Source organism: Erpetoichthys calabaricus, chromosome 18 (genome assembly GCF_900747795.2).
Source record: "Erpetoichthys calabaricus chromosome 18, fErpCal1.3, whole genome shotgun sequence".
NCBI classification, from domain to species: domain Eukaryota; kingdom Metazoa; phylum Chordata; class Cladistia; order Polypteriformes; family Polypteridae; genus Erpetoichthys; species Erpetoichthys calabaricus.
Genome location: NC_041411.2, coordinates 87,231,364 through 87,255,376, shown reverse-complemented (window position 1 = coordinate 87,255,376; position 24,013 = coordinate 87,231,364). Strand labels below are relative to the sequence as shown.

The window sequence follows — 24,013 nt, the reverse complement described above, 5'->3', positions numbered from 1 at the left end:
AAATTTCCCAATTTCTTACATGTGTACATTTTATATGTTTCTGAAAGCAAAATAAGAGCAGAAAAAGGCAAAGGTGGCTAATAAAACAAAGGTATTATCCAAGCCGCTGAATCCGAACACAGGGTCACGGGGGTCTGCTGGAGCCAATCCCAGCCAACACAGGGCACAAGGCAGGAACCAATCCCGGGCAGGGTGCCAACCCACCGCAGACAAAGATATCAGTTAAATGTAAAATGGTTTACTGATTGTGAAATAGGTTGGAACAAAACTCTGCAGCTACACAGAGCCCCCCCCCCCCCCCGACTGAACTTGAGAATCACTTGATTACGGTATGTTCAATAGGTGGGCTCGGATTACTTTCAAATGTGATTCTGGTTAAAATACAGGTTTGCGTACACATATCAAACAATTAACATTTATTGCTTTGCTTCATTTTGAAATACAGCATGTGATGTACTGAATAATTAAAATTACCTTTCCTGGTAACTTTCTCCCTTCTGAGATAATGTTTTCCAACTTGCATGTACCTAACTGAACATCCATATGGTTACTTACAATTACAAAAATAACAAAAATCACAGCATACGTATAAATTTAATGTTACATTTATATTAAACCCCACAAGAACCTGCTCTGCACTAAAAGTAAAAAAAAAAAAAAAAAATTGTTTGAGCCAGTTGATCCACGTAGACGTAGAGCATCTAAGAGCCCACTCGGCCTTGTATGCCATCATAATGATCTGCTGCAGCCAGACATAAACATTACAGGCTACATGCACATTCCACAATTGCAGATGCCCCAAAAAAGCTTTCTAAACTTTAAATGCACATTTAATCACACACATTATTAACAAATACAACTTATGCCACCTCATTGTTTAAATATACAAGAAAATGCATTAGGACTACTGTATAGAAGATGATACTTCAATCGTCTTTTGGAAAAATAATCATCTAAATGAATTCAGTGGTGTAGATATGTGCCAGGAGGCCTACAGTAGCAGACATTAATGCATTTGTAACTTTCTTTGGTGGTAAATGCAAGCTAACACACAAAAACACAACCTTTTCCTTTTTTCCTAATTTGCTTGTCCATATAAGAAACTGTTTGAAGGGCTGCTTCATTTTCTCAAACAGTAATTTGGATGAAGAGGTGAAATCAGTGCTTTTAAATTCATGGGAGTTTGGTCAAGTCACATAAAAAAGCAGAAGAATTTCTGAATATACTATACCATAAACATGTCCTTTTCTAACATCCACCTCCTGTGAATTTTTTACATATTCTTCTTCTGAGGAGCCTTGGATTTGGCAATAATTATCGGTAGAGCAGCTAGCGCAGCTATGGCAATGGCCCATACTGGCCGATAAAAGAGCCAGCCCGTGGCGATAGTGAGCAGTGAAAGTGAAGTAGCCACAGATGCTGCAAACAATTTCAAGCCGAGGTCAACCAGATTTCTTACAATGGGAAGCCAGTCCACTGTAGAAAGAAAGAGAAAAGATTTTGAATTATTCTGTATGCAGAAAAAAAGCTTTATCAGAATAGGACCATCCAACCCAAGCATCCACTCAAAGCCAATCTGACTAAAATAAAAAATGTTTAAGTTTCAGATGGGTTTTCAGGACTTTTTAAATGTACATCACTTATAAGTAGGTAAAGAGCTATAAAGAGTGAATGTACTTTAAAATGGTTTCAAACTGTAGCAATAGTCACAGTCTACCTTTAACAGGTTTAAAGTTTGTGTTTCATCTTTGTAATTTCGGTACAAAAGACAGTATTGTTTATAAATGGGTCTCCAAACAATACACTTAATCATTTGGAAACAAAAATGAAGGATGTTTGATAAAACAGACAAAGATAATAATAACCATAAAAGTTTATATAATGAAGCATATTTACAACTTGTATTCTGAACTTGCAGATTGATTGTGCCTTTCCAGGTCCTTGTCAAAATGTGTGCCTTTAGAAGTATTTGACACTACATATGAAGATAGGATTGAATCAAGTACTTCTACAGAAGATGGGTTTTTCGTGTTTGTAATGTGAATAAAAAAAAATATACAGTGGAACCTCGGTTCACGACCATAATTTGTTCCAAAACTCTGGTCGTAAACCGATTTGGTCGTGAACCAAAGCAATTTCCCCCATAGGATTGTATGTAAATACAATTAATCCGTTCCAGACCGTATGAACAGTATGTAAATATATATATTTTTTAAATTTTTAAGCACAAATAAAGTTAATTGCACCATAGAATGTACAGCGTTATAGTAAACTAAATGTAAAAACATTGAATAACACTGAGAAAACCTTGAACAACAGAGAAAACTAACACTGCAATAGTTCACGCTATAGTGCTAGGAACCGCTCGCTAAAAACACTTTTTTTTTTAATGAGTTTTAAGCACAGGGGAAAAAATGAACATTTGAAAAATCCGTAATTTAATAAACTACCAAGAAAAGTAACATTGCAACAATGCAGGCTACGAACCGATCGCTGTAAACAGAACTGAAAACAAAAAGAAGCCTTCTCTACCTTATGCGTCCAGTCCTGCCTCTCTCGCTTGCCTGCCCACTCGCTCTCTCTCGCGCCTGTGTGTGTGTTTCCCTTTTGCGAGCCTGGAGTGCCTGTGTGTCTCTCTAGCACGCTCCTGTGTGTGTGCGCACTCGCCTCTCTCGTGCAGGCTCCTGTGTGTGTCGCGCTCTCTTGCTCGCTGCACAGGAAATGCACAGGGAGAGACTGAACATGTACAAACCGAAAGGGAACCTGGCTTGTTCGTATACCGAGTGTGTGGTCGTGAACTGAGGCAAAAGTTTGGCGAACTTTTTGGTCGTAAACCGATTTGTACGTGTACCGAGACGTTCATGAACCGAGGTTCCACTGTATTGGGATAAATCTGTTATCAGTTTCCAACGTTATGCATGGGAATTGCACTGCCATGTTTCACCACATGAAAGAAACTAACAACACAATAAAAAATTTAAAAAAAAAATCACAAACGAGACTATTCATGAACATAAGCCTGAACTGAAGAAACCCAGCCAGCTATGGGAAAACAATGCTGGATTTCCAGATCACCACATTCTTAAATGATTTTTATGGAATATGTGCAATAGGTGATTTCTAATAACTTACCAAGTGTGTGGAAAATTCTTGTCATGAGACTTACTCCTAAGAACATTATCATCCAGCCTGCCATTCTCAGTGCCCAGGTCTTCATGCTATTGAATCCATGCTCCCTCTCAAACACTTCCTAACAAAAAGGGGCAATACACATAGTCATTATAATTAAAAAAAAAAAAAGAAAGAAAAACAACAAGGTAGTTTCTTTTTTATTTAAATTAGGGAAAAAGAAAATCAAAGACCTTTAGTGATTAGAGCAGGTGCACTGTTTGTAGATAATGAAAGAATGTGCTATTCTGGAAGAAGCAGGATACAACTAGTCATAGGTGAGACCATTAAAACCTGAATATGAATATACCAAATAGGTAAGAGCTAAATCCATGTACTGTATAATACTGCAAATAGCTCAGTGGAAAGTGTGGGCATTTAAGACTTGTCAAGGAGCCTCAAAGACAGAAGCCCCATTGGCACAGGTATGACTTTGACTATGTGCCGAGAGCAAACTTAAATATATCTTTCCTTTTGTACCATATTACCATTTTTTAAATATTTCCTCTATAGCTACTGGACCTAAATCCAATAGAACACCTCTGGGACATTATTTTTCGTTCTATCCAACAGTGGCAGGTTGCACCCCAGACTGTCCAGGAGCTCAGTGATGCCCTCGTCCAGATCTGGGAGGAGATCCCCCAGGACACCATCTGTCATCTCATTAGGAGCATGCCCCCCAGCCCAACTCTGTCTGGCATGCATACAAGCACGTGGGGGCCACACAAACAACTGAAAACGATTTGGAGTTGCTGCAGTGAAATTTTGGCAAAATGGACTAGCCTGCCACATCATTTTTTCACTTTGATTTTCATGGTGTCTTTGAATTCAGCCACACAAACACAGAGATTCACTTGAAAGAGGCCCCAAATATTCTGTTGTAACTCCCATTAGAATGAAGCAATCTGAACCAAAACAATACACTATATACCTTGACGTATGTGTAATCAATTGCATTATATGCGATGCTGGAAGTGGTTTCGTTTTCTGCCAGATACATTTCAACATGACAGTCTATGTGCCTGAATGTATCGGCAAGCGTCTCGGGGGAATAGTAACAATTTTATGTTGGATGTTTTCCTTCAAATCTTCCACAGTGTGAGGCTTGTTCTGATAGACTTTTCCTTTGAACATACCCCAGTGGAAGGAGTCTGGTGGTGTCAGGTCCGGTGACTGTGGTGGCCAAAGCCCCTTTGAAATTACCCTGTTGCCTAAGAACTGTTTCTGCCATGCTCCTTGCTGATGTGTGACACGTTGCTCCATCTTTCTGGAAGTTACCTTTCATGATCATCCAGTTGATTCTGACATCACTTAAACGAATTGGTGACCCAATAGGTTTGCACCATGAAGACGCGCTGCTGAGTACTGTACACCACCATCCTGATGAGAAGTTGAGTGACTGAGTGAAGGGGTATGGGCGGTATGCACCGAGAAGCTACAAACAGAGGTTAAACATTGAGGTAGGCGCCAGACAGCTATCTCATCGCTCCAACACAGGGGCTTGTTCGAAACTCCATGTACTGAGGAGCACAGTGCAAGTTGTTTCGTTCAGATTGCTTCGTCCTAGTAAGTATTAGTACAGAATATTTGGGGACTCTTTCGAGTGAATCTCCATATTATATATATATATATATATATATATATATACACACACACACACACACACACACACACAATGCATCCAGAAAGTATTCACAGCGCATCACTTTTTCCACATTTTGTTATATTACAGCCTTATTCCAAAATGGATTAAATTCATTTTTTTCCTCAGAATTCTACACACAACACCCCATAATGACAACGTGAAAAAAGTTTACTTGAGGTTTTTGCAAATTTATTAAAAATAAAAAAAACTGAGAAATCCCATGTCCATAAGTATTCACAGCCTTTGCTCAATACTTTGTCGATGCACCTTTGGCAGCAATTCCAGCCTCAAGTCTTGTTGAATATGATGCCACAAGCTTGGCACACCTCTCCTTGGCCAGTTTCACCCATTCCTCTTTGCAGCACCTCTCAAGCTCCATCAGGTTGGATGGGAAGCGTCGGTGCACAGCTATTTTAAGATCTCTCCAGAGATGTTCAATCGGATTCAAGTCTGGGCTCTGGCTGGGCCACTCAAGGACATTCACAGAGTTGTCCTGAAGCCACTCCTTTGATATCTTGGCTGTGTGCTTAGGGTCGTTGTCCTGCTGAAAGATGAACTGTCGCCCCAGTCTGAGGTCAAGAGCGCTCTGGAGCAGGTTTTCATCCAGGATGTCTCTGTACATTGCTGCAGTCATCTTTCCCTTTATCCTGACTAGTCTCCCAGTCTCTGCCGCTGAAAAACATCCCCACAGCATGATGCTGCCACCACCATGCTTCACTGTAGGGATGGTATTGGCCTGGTGATGAGCGGTGCCAGGTTTCCTCCAAACATGATGCCTGGCATTCACACCAAAGAGTTCAATCCTTGTCGCAGAGAATTTTCCTTCTCATGGTCTGAGAGTCCTTCAGGTGCCTTTTGGCAAACTCCAGGCGGGCTGCCATGTGCCTTTTACTAAGGAGTGGCTTCCGTCTGGCCACTCTACCATACAGGCCTAATTGGTGGATTGCTGCAGAGGTGGTTGTCCTTCTGGAAGGTTCTCCTCTCTCCACAGAGGACCTCTAGAGCTCTGACAGAGTGACCATCGGGTTCTTGGTCACCTCCCTGACTAAGGCCCTTCTCCCCCGATCGCTCAGTTTAGATGGCCGGCCAGCTCTAGGAAGAGTCCTGGTGGTTTCGAACTTCTTCCACTTACGGATGATGGAGGCCACTGTGCTCATTGGGACCTTCAAAGCAGCAGAAATTTTTCTGTAACCTTCCCCAGATTTGTGCCTCAAGACAATCCTGTCTCGGAGGTCTACAGACAATTCCTTTGACGTCCTGCTTGGTTTGTGCTCTGACATGAACTGTCAACTGTGGGACCTTCTATAGACAGGTGTGTGCCTTTCCAAATCATGTCTAGTCAACTGAATTTACCACAGGTGGACTCCAATGAAGCTGCAGAAACATCTCAAGGATGATCAGGGGAAACAGGATGCACCTGAGCTCAATTTGGAGCTTCATGGCAAAGGCTGTGAATACTTATGTACATGTGCTTTCTCAATTTTTTTATTTTTAATAAATTTGCAAAAATCTGAAGTAAACTTTTTTCACGTCATTATGGGGTGTTGTGTGTAGAATTCTGAGGAAGAAAAATGAATTTAATCCATTTTGTAATAAGGCTGTAACATAACAAAATGTGGAAAAAGTGACGCGCTGTGAATACTTTCCGGATGCACTGTATATATACACACACACATACATATATACAAACACACACACATATGGGTTCAAAGTATCAGCTGAAATTCTATAAAGAACACACTCCCAGTGGGCATGTGGCCCTTGTTGGATACAATGCCTACTTGTATATACAGTATTTATATACAAGCTGCATGCTAAATATATTTTTGATTTTTTTGTATTGTATTTTTGTCAGTTGTTCTGAGGAGGCATTCAAGTATGAAAGCCGCCTTTATTTTAAGTACAGCAAACATGAATAAACAGGAATAAAAATAAAATTGTTTAAAAAGTACATTATTCCACATCTTGCAATGTATCAATATCATATATAATTAGTTTAATAATAAATCTGATGATCATTTATTTAAAAGTCATTAGCAGGTGACTGAAAACCAGCTGAAAATAGCTGCTATTATTGGCAAAAAATTGGGAATAAGACACAGTACGAAATATCCTGAAACACATGTTTTACTGTCAAATTTTGTAGATGCATTAATTTGTCCTGAAAACTGAGCTACATAAAATATGTAGTGGGGATTTTTAATATTCACATTCACAGCTCTTTGGTATATGAATATGAATTAAATGTTTTGTAAACTGGTGAAGATACAGAACCATAAACCCATTACATTACTTTTGACTGAAACACTAATAGGATCAAGTTAAGCTTCATCACAGCATCAAAAGATAATCTCAGAAAGTACATGTTTTTGCTATTGGAAAAACAACTGCTTACTTCTTAATACTAAAGCTTTTCTCACTTCCAAGGAGAAACAGCATGACAAACAAAAAATGTCATGTTCAGTGCTCTCCATTTTGACACTAATAGCAAGTGTCTGGCAGGAATACAGCACCCTGCCGATATGCTGCGACACTGCTGACTACCTGCGGTGAATGTGAATACTCAATAAGACTACACATTCTATATTTTCTGTTATCAGTTTTGACAGAGTTACAGATTAAACACATCACCGGCTAATAAAAGGGTGAGAAGGTAAAAAAAACTGAACAAGCAAAAAGTGCACAATACCCTAGAAATGTAGGGAAAATGAAGAAAAGATCAAATTTCACTTGTTGCATAGAGCTAATGTGGCAAGAGAAACTTTAGGCACTCTTGTTAAGAGACATGACACATCTTACTGCACCAGTTGTTCAAGCACACAAGTGTGAATTTCACTGTACTCTATTGTTGTATTTCTCTCGTTCTGATTATCATATAACACAACAGGCTCAAAAGTGGAAGCGGGTTTAAGAACAAACTGAATTTGGTCTACTGTACAAAAGCCTGTTCTCAGAAAGGGGCTATTTCAAAAGGTTCAAATGTTAAGCATAACAAGGACAGACATGAGGATAACAATCACACAAGGCCTTTATCCGTAGGATACTGGGTTTCAAACTACAAAGCAGAAGGTTCAAAATCTATCAGTACTACAATACAGCACATTGAGGAGTTACCTTTTCCTGATCATCTTTAAATTGTGTTGGAATGTTCAAGTGAAGTGCACTAGAGTGACATTTGCCATATGAGACTACATAGAAGACTTGTTTAATAGAATCATCATCACCCTACCATGGCTGAAAGTGCCTCTTGGTACAGAATTTCCAGTGTGTCACCAACTTTTGTTTTGTAGGAAACAAGCTGCTCTCCTCTTTGCTGAGCAATAACAGTCACCTAAAAGTAAAATTAAGGAAATAGTTTACAGTGTTGCCAAGCAAATCAAATATTATGTATTTTTTATAATAATTTCACATTTTTATACATATGTTAAAGAGTAAATGTATTAAACCTTAGCTTAAAAAAAAAAAAACTTACATTACTGAAAAGGTAGTACAGCTTACCAAATCAGGATGTCCTAGATTGATGTTCTGCCCACTCAGTCCTGCATAGAAGAATGACACCCTCACGTCTCCAACCTTTACCAAAGTACAAACAGCAATGAGGTTATTTGTACTTATATCATCAATTTAAAAACTTTAACCTTTCAATTTTGTACCATGGAGTTAACATAATGCATATTTTGCAAAGATACGAGGGAAAGCCTCAAAAAACAAATCTTCATAGAAATCACAACATCTGTCTGAGGTACTAGCGGTCTGCCATGGAGTTCTGACTGAAACAGCAGCAATTTAGTTTATGCCTTATGCATAATTAAATGTATTTTTGTATAGTGCAGGAGTGGGTGTAATGGCCAGAAATCCAAATTATGATATAATGAAAAATTTTGGTAGATACCAGTATAATGTGTCTGTACTATATATACACTTGTAGGACTGAAACATATTTTCTTTAACAAATAGCAAATATAAATGAATAATAGTAACATTGACACACTTCTCTAATGTATGCGATATTAGTTATTCACCTCTCTGACTTGGAAGTAATAACGACGCTGCCCCCCTCTCTCTCCCTCTCACGCTACCATCGAGCAAACACAGGACAAGGCATGGCTTTCTCACAACTCCTTCACTATTTAAAATCGCCAAGTTTAAAATATACAGTACATGCATTGTCAAGACCACTTAATCCAAAACAGAGTCATGGTGGGCTGGGGTGAACAATGACTTACCAATCACTTTGAGTAATATGCAAGGCTTACTTATTACACATGTAAGTCTACACACAAAGACATTACCTTTAAGGCACTAGTAAACCAACATTAAACCAAAATTTCACATTGTCTTTTGCATGTACAGATTTGCACATTTTGTGGCAAGAAGCATTTTATGTTTATAGCTGTTTTCAAGTTTATTACTAATTTTTAGTGCAACATTTATTTTTTGTTTTTATTTTTTCCCCCCCAAAATCCACAGCAGAAAAACAGAATTTCATCTGGTATGTCTGATCGATTGGTTTATCACTCACCCCCATCATATATGTTCTTTTCTTATACAGCAGTAGTACTAGGGTGTTGTACCGTGTTAGCCATTATAAATGTAGTGAAAAGTCAAGCAAAATGACACCTTTTATTGGCCAACTAAAAAAATTACAATATGCAAGCTTTCGAGGCAACTCAGGCCTCTTCTTCAGGTAAGATGCTATAATTATTGTTGTTAAATCTGTGTTTTTATCTTGCCTTGACTTTTTTTAATCATTTTATGTTGCACTTTGAGATTTACTGCTAATGTAAAGTGCCCCTATAAATAAAATGCATTACAAATTTTCCAAGGAGCACCTGGTGGTGGCCGGTTTATGGTGAAATGATGTTCTTTCCACTTCCACATTATGGCCCAATGGAACATTCAGAAGTTTAGAAATACGTCTGTAACCAATGCCATAGATAGATAGGACACAGACAGACAGACAGACACTTTATTAATCCCAAGAGTAAATTCATATATTCCAGCAGCAGCATACTGATAAAAAACAATATTAAATTAAAGATTGATAAAAATGCAGGTATAACAGACAGTAACTTTGTATAACGTTAATGTTTACCCACCCCCACCCCCCAGGGTGGAATTGAAGAGTCGCATAGTGTGAGGGAGGAACGATCTTCTCAGTCTGTCAGTGGAGCAGGACAGTGACAGCAGTCTGTCGCTGAAGCTGCTCCTATGTCTGGAGATGATCCTGTTCAGTGGATGCAGTGGATATTCTCCATGATTGACAGGAGCCTGCTCAGTGCCCGTCGCTCCACCACGGATGTCAAACTGTCCAGCTCCGTGCCTACAATAGAGCCTGCCTTCCTCACCAGTTTGTCCAGGCGTGAGGCGTCCCTCTTCGTTATGCTGCCTCCCCAGCAAACCACCGCTTAGAAGAAGGCAAGAAGGATGCAAAGGTCTTGAGAGGGCTCTTTGCTTTTACCCATCATGAGATGCTTCTTGTGTGACACCTTGGTAATAAGAAACCTTTTTATGGGCCATCAATTAGGACTAAATCAGCTGATATTAATTTGCACCAATAGGGGGCAGAACTTCTTTCTAAATACTGACAGACTTCAGCTGGTTTCCTGGCTTTCCATGTCTTTTTTGCACCTCCTTTACTTCATGTGTTCAATACTTTTTCCCTGTGTCATTCCACTTTATTACACATAAATTAATTTAGGGACTTATTGTTTTGATTTCTTTGTATGTGTGGATTACTACTTGGGTTGTTGCCGACATCTGGTGAAAATTTCATGTCAATAGCCCCATTAGAAATACAGTTCATTTACTGAGAAAAACACTGACAAGTTCAATTCTTATTTTCCCTGCTGTGTGGTCTCAACTTACATGGAGCAGTTACAGTGGGTATAGAAAAGAATTGCCCCCTTCAAAATATTCCCATTTATTTTGCTTTACAGCCTTAAATGAAAACACACAAACCAATATTTTTTCTAGCTTTACTTACTCAATGCAATCTATAACATCCAAATGAAAGACGCCACAGCTACAGTTCAGAAGAATTAAAAAAAAAAAAAAAATCAAAAACAAGAAATACTGAGATTAATAAAGGATCACCCCACTATAAAGAAGAGTGGGCAAATATTGAGTGGGCTCAATCTAGATGTGCAAAGCTGATAAAGAAGTGTCCCAACAGACTCAAGGCTGTCATTAAAGCAAAAGCAAAATATTGACATTGGGGGTGATCATTTATTACTCTCAGTACGTCTTGTTTTTGATTTTTTATGATTTTTCTGAACAGTAGCTGTGATATCTTTCACTTGGATGTAAATCTGGGAAGAAATATTTTGTGTGTGTGTTTTCATATAAGGCTGTAAAGCAAAAAAAATGGGAATATTTCGAAGGGGATGATTGTTTTCTATACCCACTGTATATGCTATTTCTGGCATTACGCGTTGTGTCAAACTCTTAATCGTTACATAAGTTACTATTCCACCTGTATTTTTTAAAATCAAACAATATTTTATTTTAAAATTTTACAGTGCTATAAACCTGTTGCAAAAGAAACAGTAGCAGAATATTCTGTTGAACAAACAGAAGATATAATAATTACCTCAGGCCTTTTAGGGTTGGCAGTGTGGTAAAAGTAATCATCATCTATTGTAAGAAAAGGATCCCATATCCCCAAGCTTCCTAAATGCAATTTTTTGAAGTTGTCCACTTTGTCTATCAAGCCTGAAAAATTAAATTTAATTAGATTAATTATTGAAAAGAAAAGACATCAATCCAGTTCTTCATTCTGTGAGCTTTGATTACCGGGTGAACTGGAACTATAGCCTGTCCTGGTAGTGTGGACAAGAGCTGTAAGAGACATGAATCTTATAACAGAGCACCCTCAAATTTATAATCATGCTAAATTATACTAGGATAAATTTGGAGATACCAATTAACTAAAAATAACATCTAAAATACCAGGTGGCTGAGAAAGTCCAGTTGAACATAGAAGAATATTTCAACTCCACACAAACAGTGACAGTACCAAAATTAAACAGATCTTTAAAAAGCTGTTAAGAAACAGATTTAAAAACTACGAAATGCTACAAAAACAACAGAATACACTAACAATATACAGTATTCAGATATTGGTAATGTCCAATAAATGTCCTGTTCAGCCTATATACATCGGACTTCCAACACAACTTGGAGTCCTGCCACATGCAAAAGTTCGCTGATGACACTGCTATCGTGGGCTGCATCAGGAGTGGGCAGGAGGAGGAGTATAGGGACCTAATCAATGACTTTGTTAAATGGTGTGACTCAAACCACCTACACCTGAACACCAGCAAAATCAAGGAGCTGGTGGTGGATTTTAGGAGGCCCAGACCCCTCATGGACCCCGTGATCATCAGAGGTGAGTGTGTGCAGATGGTGCAGACCTATAAATACCTGGGAGTGCAGCTGGATGATAAATTGGACTGGACTGCCAATACTGATACTCTGTGTAAGAAAGGACAGAGCCGGTTATACTACCTTAGAAGGCTGGCGTCCTTCAACATCTGCAATAAGATGCTGCAGATGTTCTACCAGACGGTTGTGGCGAGTGCCCTCTTCTACGCGGTGGTGTGCTGGGAGGCAGCATTAAGAAGAAAGATGTCTCACGCCTGGACAAACTGGTGAGGAAGGCAGGCTGTATTGTTGGCATGGAGCAGGACAGTTTGACATCTGTGGCAGAGTGACGGGCGCTCAGCAGGCTCCTGTCAATTATGGAAAATCCACTGCATCCACTAAACAGTGTCATCTCCAGACAGAAGAGCAGCTTCAGCGACAGACTGCTGTCACTGTCCTGCTCCACTGACAGACTGAGGAGATCGTTCCTCCCCAAAACTATGCGACTCTTCAATTCCACCCAGGGGGGTAAACGTTAACATTATATAAAGTTATTGTCTGTTTTTACCTACATTATTATCAGTCTTTAATTTAATATTGTTTTTTGTATCAGTAAGGTGCTGCTGGAGTATGTGAATTTCCCCTTGGGATTAATAAAGTATCTATCTATCTGTAAAATTACAGAAGATGGACAAATCAAGATATTATTTTCACTGGGGAGAATTTAAAAAGTATGAATAAGAAAGTGCGAGTATGAACAATTATCAGAAATTCAATTCTTAATGAGCTTAAAATGTTACTCATAAATGCAAAATGTTTGTTTCTGAGACAAATTTCACTTGCCAAGAATCCCCACATTTGGCTAGATGAAGCTCAATAGCATTTGTATTAGCTAATACTTACTGATACCCGTGACACTATCTTTGACTGCCCATCTATTTTTCATTTTTTTTTTTAAATCAGGAATTAAAAGAATTTTAGTATGATCTGCAAAATCACATTAGATCAGATTACATAAACTTTATTAATCCCAAGGAGAATACCATAGTAAGTGCTCGGTTTTTTAGGTATTTTTACTGGTGTCATAATTTGCTTTATGCCAAAAGATGTATTCCCTTGTGTGTTAACAAGAAAACACACAAAATTTTAATCACAAATATAATTTATGTATGAATATTTAATTACTAAAAATCTAATTGCATTTTACCTGTGAAGTTGGTACAGAGTCTGCACTCAGTAAAACAGCACTAGGAAAATATAAACTGAATTAAATTGAAAATATAATTTACAACAAAATGCACAATACCTGTGGAAAGATAAAATGAACCAACTGAAACATCTGGTGAAACAACTGTAACAGATTCCACTGCCATTGCACTAGATAAAAAAAAAAAACGGAACAAAATGGAGCATGAATGTCGGACACCGAAATTACAAATTTGAACTTCAAATAACCCTTCCTCATTTATGTAAGGAGAGGTTCATGTTACACAGAATACTGGATGCCAACTGCTCCAACATAGGTAGAGAGCAAACAAGCATCAAATTCTAGAAAATGTGTTAATACTCTGTGTCCATTTTATGCAACAGATTATAATTAAAATAGCACAGATACACTGTTGTACATGAAGCTCATCTATGGACAAAGGAAACAGCATGCTATTAAATTTCTCCTCTTCTGAAGAAACTGATGTTTACCAGAATCCCCAGTTAGACCCTATAAGACACCAAACTGTTACTTTTGTTTTTATTTGTGTATAAGCTAGCACTTAGAGAAAAGCCAAGCAAAATGACACCTTTTATCTTTTTAGTTAGCCAATAAAAGGTGTCATTTTGCTTGGCTTTTCTCTACATTCATAATGGCTAACACGGTACAACACCCCAGTACTACAGCTAGCACTTAAAAAAAGAAAAGGAAAAAAAAAAAGGTACTTTTGTCCTTTCTTTAGTGACACATTTCTTAGCATCATCATGGACAGTCAAGGAATGCATTTTAGCAACTTTATTAGAACTACAAGAGTCTGGGGTGATGAAGTGCACTAGTGTCTTTTCTCCCTCTTCTACAGATCATTACAACTTCTGCATTCCTGTCTGGACCACACCCTCCTGTGAGGGATGTGGCGGAAGTAAGGTCAGCAGGAGGCCGTGGTCTGGACAGTTGTCAATATATAGAATACACAAGCACTGGGATCTTTAAATGATTATATGCTAACAATACATTTGCACCCCATGTGCCTTACACACAAGGTTGGAAAAAAGCTTCTGATTCCAGTTCCACCTTTAATATAAGCTAAGATTCTAAACATAGCTTTTACAGGAGACATTACTATTTTAGAATAACTGATACAGTTCTGGTATTTGCAAGTGTACACTGTACTGTATAATATTGTTCTCTCTCCGGTCATATACTATGATTGTCCATATTTAGCAGTTGCCATTAGCTGATCATAATGAAGTTTTTTGAACATTTTGGTACCTACATCTATGGTACACCATACAAGTATTACAATAACTTCTATTAAGTTTCTCAGCCTTTAAATATCACCAATACCACCTCATGCTCCTTAGTATCATGAAATTATAAAAAACTTTCAATACTACATCATATTTAAAATGGTAACAGTTTATTATTTAGCATCATACGATAGGCACTTTTCATGATTTCCTTCTTGTGCATTTCACCAGGCCATACTCATGTACTGTAACTTGTCATCTTGAAGGCCACAGGAACAACTCACACTGACTTACGTGCTCAAGTATACAAAAAGTATGTGTCAGCCTACAGAGGTGCTGCTAAATATTCACAATTATCCCAATAATGAATTCAGTACTCTCATAATAACTCAGCCTCTCCAAGTATTCCTGATTGATGCGCTAAGTTCTTCTATGTCTTAATACTATACAAAAAAAGGTTTTAATTGCCTAAATACAAACCTCAAACAAATGAGCATTTACAGATTAGTTGTACTGCTGTGTGTGGGTTTGGAAATTACCTATGACATTATAAAAAATACTGGAACAACTGACACTAAGCTTATGTTACCTCCCTTAATCCACTGAGCCAGGTTTCCATGCAAGCAATGCAATTAGACTGTACTGGCTAAGGTCTTTATTCACCTCTTATTGACTTCTGGATTCATAGTCCCGCTTGTTTTCTTGATTTAATTGCAATATCTCATCACTCAAAATTATTTAATAATATGTACACTTTTTCTCTCGATATATGCAAGGTACTGTCTTTGATTGGTTTAAATTATAAATGGGTGATTGATAGCAAATAATTTTCTTTATAATATAACTGGTAACATATTCGTATTCATAACAACACTTGCAGCATCACCAATAACACTGTCACTGGCTTAATTCTAGGAGTCACTCTGAATCGAGTTATATCAAAATTATAACAAAAGATACTTTAAAATGTGTTACCTGGGGTTTGTATGTCCAATTTCCTTGTCAAAATTTCGACTGTTAATAACTTCTGGTCTCCACTCTGTGTCTAAAAAAATGGAAAATATTTTAAAATTTTTCCCACTAGAAACAGTGCATTACAATAAGTTACAGGAAGTAACCAAGCTATATTAACAATGATCCAAAGTATAAATAACTTCTACCAATTGATTTACTTCCGAGTTGATGGTGGAACTCGGTATGCGACTGTGAGAATTGAGGCACTGCCCAGTCAAATTTAGTCCATCACTGTGCTTTTAAACTGGTGTCCCATACTAGCAGGTGGATCATGTGACACGTCTTAACACACCATAAGGAATGGCTTTTCTGAACACTTTGAACCCAGGAGGGGAGGAAACAAGGTAATTATTGAATGGAGTAAGGAAAGGCAACATGTCTGTCTTCCTGCCAAAGAAATACAGCTGCTAAATTCCTTTGGCTTATTGTCATGTAGCTAGATGAAAAAAAACAATTAAGGGTATGCCTGGATCTAGATAATGTAATGTATATAAGCATAAAAATTCATAAAGGACCAAATGTTGGCATGCCAAATTAACTGCAAATTATTGGCTTTTGTTATGCAGGTTCAATGAATAGTAAATCTCCAATTGTTACAGAAAATAAAAATAAAACCAGCAATCCCAATTTTTAGGACATACTTTAGTTGACTGATCTGAAGACAGTATCTTCAAATGATGGTATTAACTCAAAAGTGGGGTAAAAAGTAGGGAAAGTCACAAAAATGCATGCACCATCACCCTTACAACCACAAACTAACATTACTTGAAAATGTGTGTAAATGGAAACTCTGATATGCATAATATTATTGGTAGATTAATCTAGATAACAAAAGTAAAACACAACAAATACATTTTACAACTTGAATATTGGGTATAAATGGAGGAATAATTCTGAATTAAACCAGGTGTTGATATAAAGCATTGGTACACTTACTATATGAATACTTGGTTTCTGTTTTAACCTCACCATTTTCTTCATATTCCCTAAAAGCAGTAACAGATAAATGGAATCCGGTCATAGCAAACAATATAAACACACACACTGTATATACATTATAGTTAAATAATGTAAAAAAAAAAACCCCAAGAAAATGAACAAAATAGTACTGAACACATATTAGGGGAAAAAAAAAGTTACAAATGATACTTTAAATGAGATCTCTCTTCTAAATTTGTGAAACACACCCATGGCAAAAAAATGTCCCCATTTTTTCTATTGTGTTTGTTACATATTTTTGTCTGTTTTAATGTCTCATTCTGACACATCCAACTTTTCTATATCAACATGTGATGCAGAAGTTAAATAAATCTGAAGCAATAGCTCAACTTGAATGAAACGAATTGAGCACAAAATGGCCAACCACAACTTGCAAAGAAAAAGGTAAAAAAGTTTTAAAACTTATACTGGATGTGGTCCAGTTAGGATGAAATTAACTACAAGAAATACACATCCTTCTTAATTGTTATTAGCGGACATGCTTTTAAAGATAAAGTACATGCTTTTTTCCCTTAGACAAAAATCTAAAATTTTACTAGCCTATATTCTAAATTAGACTATACCAGTAATAACTGCAAACTTTTGTAGAAAGTGGTGCAGTCATGCACACGGCACTCTGTCAGAGAGAAATTCAAATTTTATACAAATATTATTTTTGTTCCCCTTATATATATATATATATATATATATATATATATGTATATTATAGCTAGCCTGGGAAAGTTAACGCATTAATTTTTGCAATTAACATGGCCTGATTAACGTGGCTGGCAATGAAGCGATCGCATCAGGATTATGAAACAATGATACAAAAAAAGTGTGAACCTAAAGAATTACATACACCTCCAGTACTGTATTTACTGTATGTACTACCTTTAAAAACTTTAATAAAATTTTATTTAAAAGTTTCAAATTACACATTTCACAATGCCTTGCCAAATGTCAGTACGTGGTACTGGTATTCTTTTTCTCGATTTATACATACCAACATAGGTTCAGGGGAGTGGGAAGAAAGGGTGTTTATGGTAGTCCTGGAGTAATACTAAAGAAAAGCAGCGAAGGTAAAAATTACACTCTCTCTTTTCTTTTTTCATGTCATGTTTCTATAATTAATGTCATATCACATATGTGCAAAATAAATTGTGTTTGGGTGGCACTAAAACTAAAATAAGTATCTAATACCTCTGCATTTAACTTGCCAGTCTGCCAGGTAGCTTACAGTGCTGACTACCCTAATATAATGACAAAGCATTAAGAAGAAGTACGCCTCACGCCTGGACAAACTGGTGAGGAAGGCAGGCTCTACTGTAGGCATGGAGCTGGACAGTTTGACATCTGTGGCAGAGCGACGGGCACTGAGCAGGCTCCTGTCAATTATGGAGAATCCACTGCATCCACTAAACAGTGTCATCTCCAGACAGAAGAGCAGCTTCAGCGACAGACTGCTGTCACTGTCCTGCTCCTCTGACAGACTGAGGAGATCGTTCCTCCCCCAAACTATGCGACTCTTCAATTCCACCCGGGGGGGTAAACGTTAACATTATACAAAGTTATTGTCTGTTTTTACCTATATTTTTATTACTCTTTAATTTAATATTGTTTTTGTATCAGTATGCTGCTGCTGGAGTATGTGAATTTCCCCTTGGGATTAATAAAGTATCTATCTAAATTCCAAGAAACAGAAGTGTAATGATTATCCCTACCCAATATTCCTGTTTGCAGTATCTTTGCGAATTTTTTCATACATTTGTCTAATATTTTCTTTAGGAAACCTGCAAGCAGTTTTAATTTTCACGTGATATAGGCAGATGTAGTTCCTTTTTTCAGATTGCAGAAAATATAGTGTTATGATGTTAGATGTAACGGGGACAATGTATTTTCTTTTATTAACCACTTCAGATTGAAAAATTTTAAAAATTACCTACATACTACAATAGAATGTGAACCTTTAAAGCAGAATTTAATATATATACTGTCTGAAGTTATATGTAACACTGTTTGATTTTTTTTTAATGTTCTCAATTAGTTTACCTAAAGAATCTCGCAAGCACTTTTATTCTTTACTGATATACTTTAAACAAATGTTAATTGCTTTGTTCAGATTACAGTGCTATGATGTTATGCATTTTCTTATAAACTACTTGAAACGTAGTGTGGCATACTGTGAACCTATAAAGCAGGACCAAAAAATACAGTGATTTTTTAGTGATATTGGAACATGTTAATTCCTTTCCTCAGATTGCACAAAAGGTATCACTATGATGTCTGAAGTTATAGGGACTATGATAAATGCAGTTGCAGATCCCACTGTTCCGATTGCATAAAAAAGTAAACTTTTTTTAACTTCGATTTTATGCATATGGTGATGTGTTCTTTATACTATGACAGTTTTCCTAAAATTAGATTTTAAAAAATTTCAATATACAGTATCACCTTACTTACAGTATTGCAATATATCGCAATATATTGAATCGTAACCCCTGTAATTATGATGCAGATCGTATCGCAAAATTCTTGCCAATACACAGCCCTATACACACACACACACATATTCATAAACACACACCCCCAATGGGGTTTTCATACACATCAGTGTCAAACATGCACAAAGTACACATCACTTTAGAAACATTCAGCCAATGGAAGCGTTATTATAGGAAACAGACAAGACGATTGATGAAATCATTAAAAGAAGGCTGACATGACTTGTACACATTAGCAGACAGGTTGCAGTGAGTCCACTAACAGCCAAATGCAACAGGTGTTCTAAAACAGACAAATCAGACCTCTAACTGCATCTTGTCCTAGACAACTATGGCAGCTATGATGCAACCAGGATCAAGTACCATCAGGAAAATAACAAATAACTAACTTTGCATTTGTTAGTCCATTGCAAATGCACAACACTGTTGGATAAAAAAAAAACGTTTGGAGAGACAAGACCTGACAAGAACATAACAAACCTGAGACTCCTGTTTAAAGATGCTGATGTGCTGACTGCACAGCAATTTGCTCCAAGAAGGTAAATTAGCATTAAATCCATGCCATATGCTATTTTCTGTTTTTTATGACCCAACATTAGGCAGCAAGGTAAAAGAAGCTATTCTTAAAGAGCTTGTGCCTCGCTGCAAAATACACTTCCTGTTAGGAAGGACTTCAAACATATTGTCCCCGACTTCCACAACTCCTCCAACATAGCATACAGTATAGCAGGTGACCCGCTTAACACTTTCCTCTTCTCTGGTGAGACTTTAGAAGTAACCCACTTGGGTTCCTCAATCCTTCCTAAACTCCAAGAGGTGTCAAAGTTGCCATCAAGCTCTTCAGAATGCAGAAAAAATGTTTGAACACCTCTGGGACTGATGCCCACATGTCTCTACCAGTCTGGAAATACATACGGGAACTGCAACCAGAATGTTGTTCCAGATATTTTAATAATAATAATAATAATAATAATAAATGCATTTTATTTATAGGGCACTTTACATTAGCAGTAAATCTCAAAGTGCAACATAAAAAGATTAAACAAAGGCAAGACACGATAAAAACAGAGATAAAACAACAATAATTATAGCATTCTTGTTAATAAGCTTTCCTAAATAGAAAAGTCTTTAGCTGTCTTTTTAAAACAGTCCACAATCTGCCGTGTTCTCAGGCTGTCTGGTAGGGTATTCCAGAGCAGCGGCTGCAAAGGCTCAGTCACCCATTGTATGAAGTTTGGTCACAGGGGGGCGAAGGCGGTAGGTATTTGTAAAACGGAGGTTTCTTGTAGTGGATTGTAATATAAGGAGTTCTTTAAGATATTGTGGAGCATTTCCATGGATACACTGATGAGTGAGTTAACAGAGTTTGTATTCGATACGGAGATGGATAGGGAGCCAATGAAGTGACCGAAGGATTGGTGAGATGTATTCATATTTCCGCACCCTCATCAGGATTCTTGCAGCACTATTTTGAATTTGTTGGAGCTTCTGAAGGCTCTTGTTGGGTATCCCGATGAGGAGTGCATTACAATAGTCCAGTCTGGATGAGACAAAGGCATGAACCAGCTTTTCAGCATCACAGAGGGAGAGGTAGGGACGGAGTTTGGCTATGTTTCGGAGATGAAGGAATGCAATTTTACAAAGGTGATGGATATGTATATCAAATGTGCCCTGCACTATTTTTTCACTGTACTTGACCCAAAAAATAAAGTACTGTAATTCAAATTGAATACTAATAATGTCCTTCACTACAAAGAATTAGAATATAAAAATGATGTTAAAAGCATTTATGAAATAATTATACTATGATACCATTATATTAATCAGGCAAAACAGGGCCTTCCATTTTCATAATCTGCAAATCGTAGTTCACCATTCACATTTCAGTTAGCATGCCACATAATGTTTTCATTCTGATTAATTTAAAGTACACTATTTATACATCTGTTACAACAATGATATATCAGTTTACTTACCGACTCTCGTCATATTCTACCCACTGATACATTTCAACTTGTCTCTTCAGTTTGACAGCACTAATGCTAATTCTGTAGTTAGGATCAAATAAAGGCTGAAATGGACACAAAATAGCAAAAGTAGTGTCAAAGCCTCCATGGACATGCAAAGTCACAACTTCCACTCCTTACTTCTGGGCCTACCTGTGGTGTATTGAGGGGTCCAGATAAGTGCACCAAGTGGCCATCATTCTGCCGATCCACAGAATTGATATCTTGAAGTGAAACAACTAGAGAAAGGCCCTCATCTAGAGATGCAGCAGTTTTAAGAGCTCTCCCCTACATCATTAACAGATTAAGAACAAAATGTGAAATCTTGGTAACACCCATTTCTATGGATCAATAAACCTAACTGCTTATAAAGCAGTCCACATATTATGACTCTCATAACAGTAACTTTTTTTCACTAAAGGGAAATCATTTCTTTATAAAAGATGCATTACTTTATGACCTTACAAAGAACCAGTAAAATAAAGGACTAAGTACTAATATTCCACCAATATGTAGATAACTAACTAGTTCTTCTTCCAAAATCTTCATGATATTGTGCATGCATTTCAACAGTATAATTAATTAAGAGTTGTCTTCCAAACTGTCAACAATTAAACTACAGTCAATGTCAGGCACAAAACCTACATTAAAGACACGGATGTATTTCCAAATCAAGAAAAAATTATCTTTACTCCAAAGCAGGTAAAACTAAGTCTTTGTCTTGTAATTTTCGACACAACATGCTGACAATTGTCTTTTTTTAGCCAGTGTTTCACAAGGTATTTCTAATCCATGAGAAGTTCAACCTAACTGTTAAAACTCTTGCCATTTTCACTTTGTCAAGATGGAATGAGAACATCGCCTTTGTTGACGCAAATATTCATTGTAATCAACTTTTTTTGTTCACTTAGGGTCCTTGCACTATCAGAAGTGAAACATAACTGATAATGCGTTTTTGCCCAGGTTCCACCTTTTCCTGGATATACAGTAGTTATGCATTACTACTGTATCATAATAAGCAAATAGGACTTAACTCCTTTTTGATTATCATAAATGAACTATTTTGCAAACATGTTATAGAAGTTCAACCGTTAGAAATCACAATTTATTATAATTTCAAAGAAAGTAAAAACAAGCAGCAAAAGCAAAATAAAACTTTTTTTTTCTTCAGATTGAAGAAACCACCCCCAGTGCGTGACTATTGTTATTCTGGTGCTACAGCAACTTAGCCCGAATAACCCACTATGACTGGCAGAGTTGTTTTATTCTTTCAGCATTTGGATAACTGAGCTGTTCCACTGTACCTAGATTTTTTTCCCTAACTGGTGCACAGCTCTCATCATAAGAGATTTTGAATACGGAGATGATGGACACAGAATGGACGGTCTGTACTCATGTTGACCGACTTTACATCTGCATACACAAAGAAAAAAAAAACACTTCTACACTCATTAAGGGGGCATAACACACTGCAAACATATGCTGGTCTGTTTAGTATTGTTCTTGACAAATTTTGTAAAGCTCCTTTATCCATTTTATGATAATCTTCTCACTTAACTTCAGACCCTTAGTTCCTGTTAAAGCCAATTTGAAAAACTTTAGACAATTGCTTTTGTGAAAAAAGAACATTTTATTTTTAGTTTTAACTAATCTTTAGGTACAATAAAGGTATTCTTTTGACAGCGTTATTGCTTTGAAACTTTTCTGTTGTAGTCTATATGAAAATTATTACATTTTTACCGTCAGAAGCACTTTCTGTTTGAAATAACAGTAATAACCAAAATGATATATGTGGATGAGGAGGCACCGGAGAAAAGGGTGTATTTAGCGTATCTGCCTGCTTCTCACCAACATCTGCTTCTGATAAGCGAATGCACTTACAGCACTGATAAGTTACTCCGCTACACATGAATGCAAAAACCAAACTGCCTCCATTTAGTCTAATTAAATATTTCTGTATTAATTAAATACATGTCATAAGAAAGTTAAGCACTAACCTCGTTGGTGAAAAGCACATAAAAAGAAAAAGTGAAAAGGGCGATGCCCGCCACCACCCCTCCGGCAGTGTCACTCAGCCGCTCCAGAAAGCCGGGTTTCTTTCGACTTGTTACTTTAAGATGCATATCACCCTGTTGAGAACGTTTATATCTTTATCAAAACTGAGCAAATGTACTTTTTAACAAAGACAGAAAAGAGGATCATATTTAAAAGTAACACTTGCAAGTCAACAAACGGCATTAAGAAATAATAATGTAAACAAAAAATAGTAATTGAGCTATCAGACGGGCCGATGGAAGGTGGAGCACTAATAGTTTAGATTTAAAAAGCGCGCAACTTACTTCTTTACTGGACATTCTGAAGCCAATAGTAAAAAGTAGGTAGAAACCGGGCTTCTTAGAATATGACGTAGAATTAGATTTACTTTAATTTACCATGCACACAACGAAGCTCAAAAACTTTTTAGCATTTTGACATTCCCATTCTAATTACACTAATTAGAAATGCACATTCGCTTAGCTGGCACCGCTGACACTTCCGCAGAAGGAGGCGTGTGCAGCGCTTTATCCACTTGGAGTCGAGGGATAACTTGAGGCCGTTGATAATTGGAGAAACCAACTTCTGATTGACGTGCAACGGAAGAACTTGGTTTGTCAAGTTCACATTGATTGAAATGTATCGCGTCCGCCATCCCAAGCATTGACCCGCCCATTTGTACTCCGGTCTGCAGCAACATCTAGTTGGGTGGTACAAGCAAAAAAAAAAAACCGCACGGCCGGAAGTGACGACATAAGTGATGTCACAACACAAGCACACGTAGATATTGACAGTTCGCACACATTTAAAGACGGGATGCATACAACCTTGTTGGTTGCATTTTG

The 24,013-nt window shown here is 37.2% G+C and overlaps 1 protein-coding gene across 1 annotated transcript; it reads right to left on the bottom strand.

Annotated features, from left to right (window-relative positions):
• Nucleotides 1-401: 401 nt before the first annotated feature.
• Nucleotides 402-23,696, bottom strand: LOC114669010 (transmembrane protein 43). The gene is made up of 12 exons (XM_028825095.2): nt 23,474-23,696; nt 23,132-23,263; nt 21,288-21,422; nt 21,105-21,199; nt 16,583-16,632; nt 15,608-15,677; nt 13,485-13,555; nt 11,406-11,527; nt 8,312-8,386; nt 8,043-8,144; nt 3,133-3,250; nt 402-1,476 (listed from the first exon to the last, which is right to left on the bottom strand). Exons 1-12 carry the CDS (start codon nt 23,486-23,488, stop codon nt 1,274-1,276), a joined length of 1,188 nt encoding a protein of 395 aa, XP_028680928.2. The 5' UTR covers nt 23,489-23,696; the 3' UTR covers nt 402-1,273.
• Between the last annotated feature and the right edge of the window lie 317 nt (nt 23,697-24,013).

Excerpts from the sequence above, each read along its gene's own strand:
- LOC114669010 (XM_028825095.2), bottom strand. Across the intron at positions 16,633-21,104 it reads GTAGAATATGACGAGAGTCG|GGAATATGAAGAAAATGGTG; the intron begins GTAAGTAAACTG and ends TACTGCTTTTAG. Across the intron at positions 15,678-16,582 it reads AGAAACCAAGTATTCATATA|ACACAGAGTGGAGACCAGAA; the intron begins GTAAGTGTACCA and ends CCATTTTTTTAG.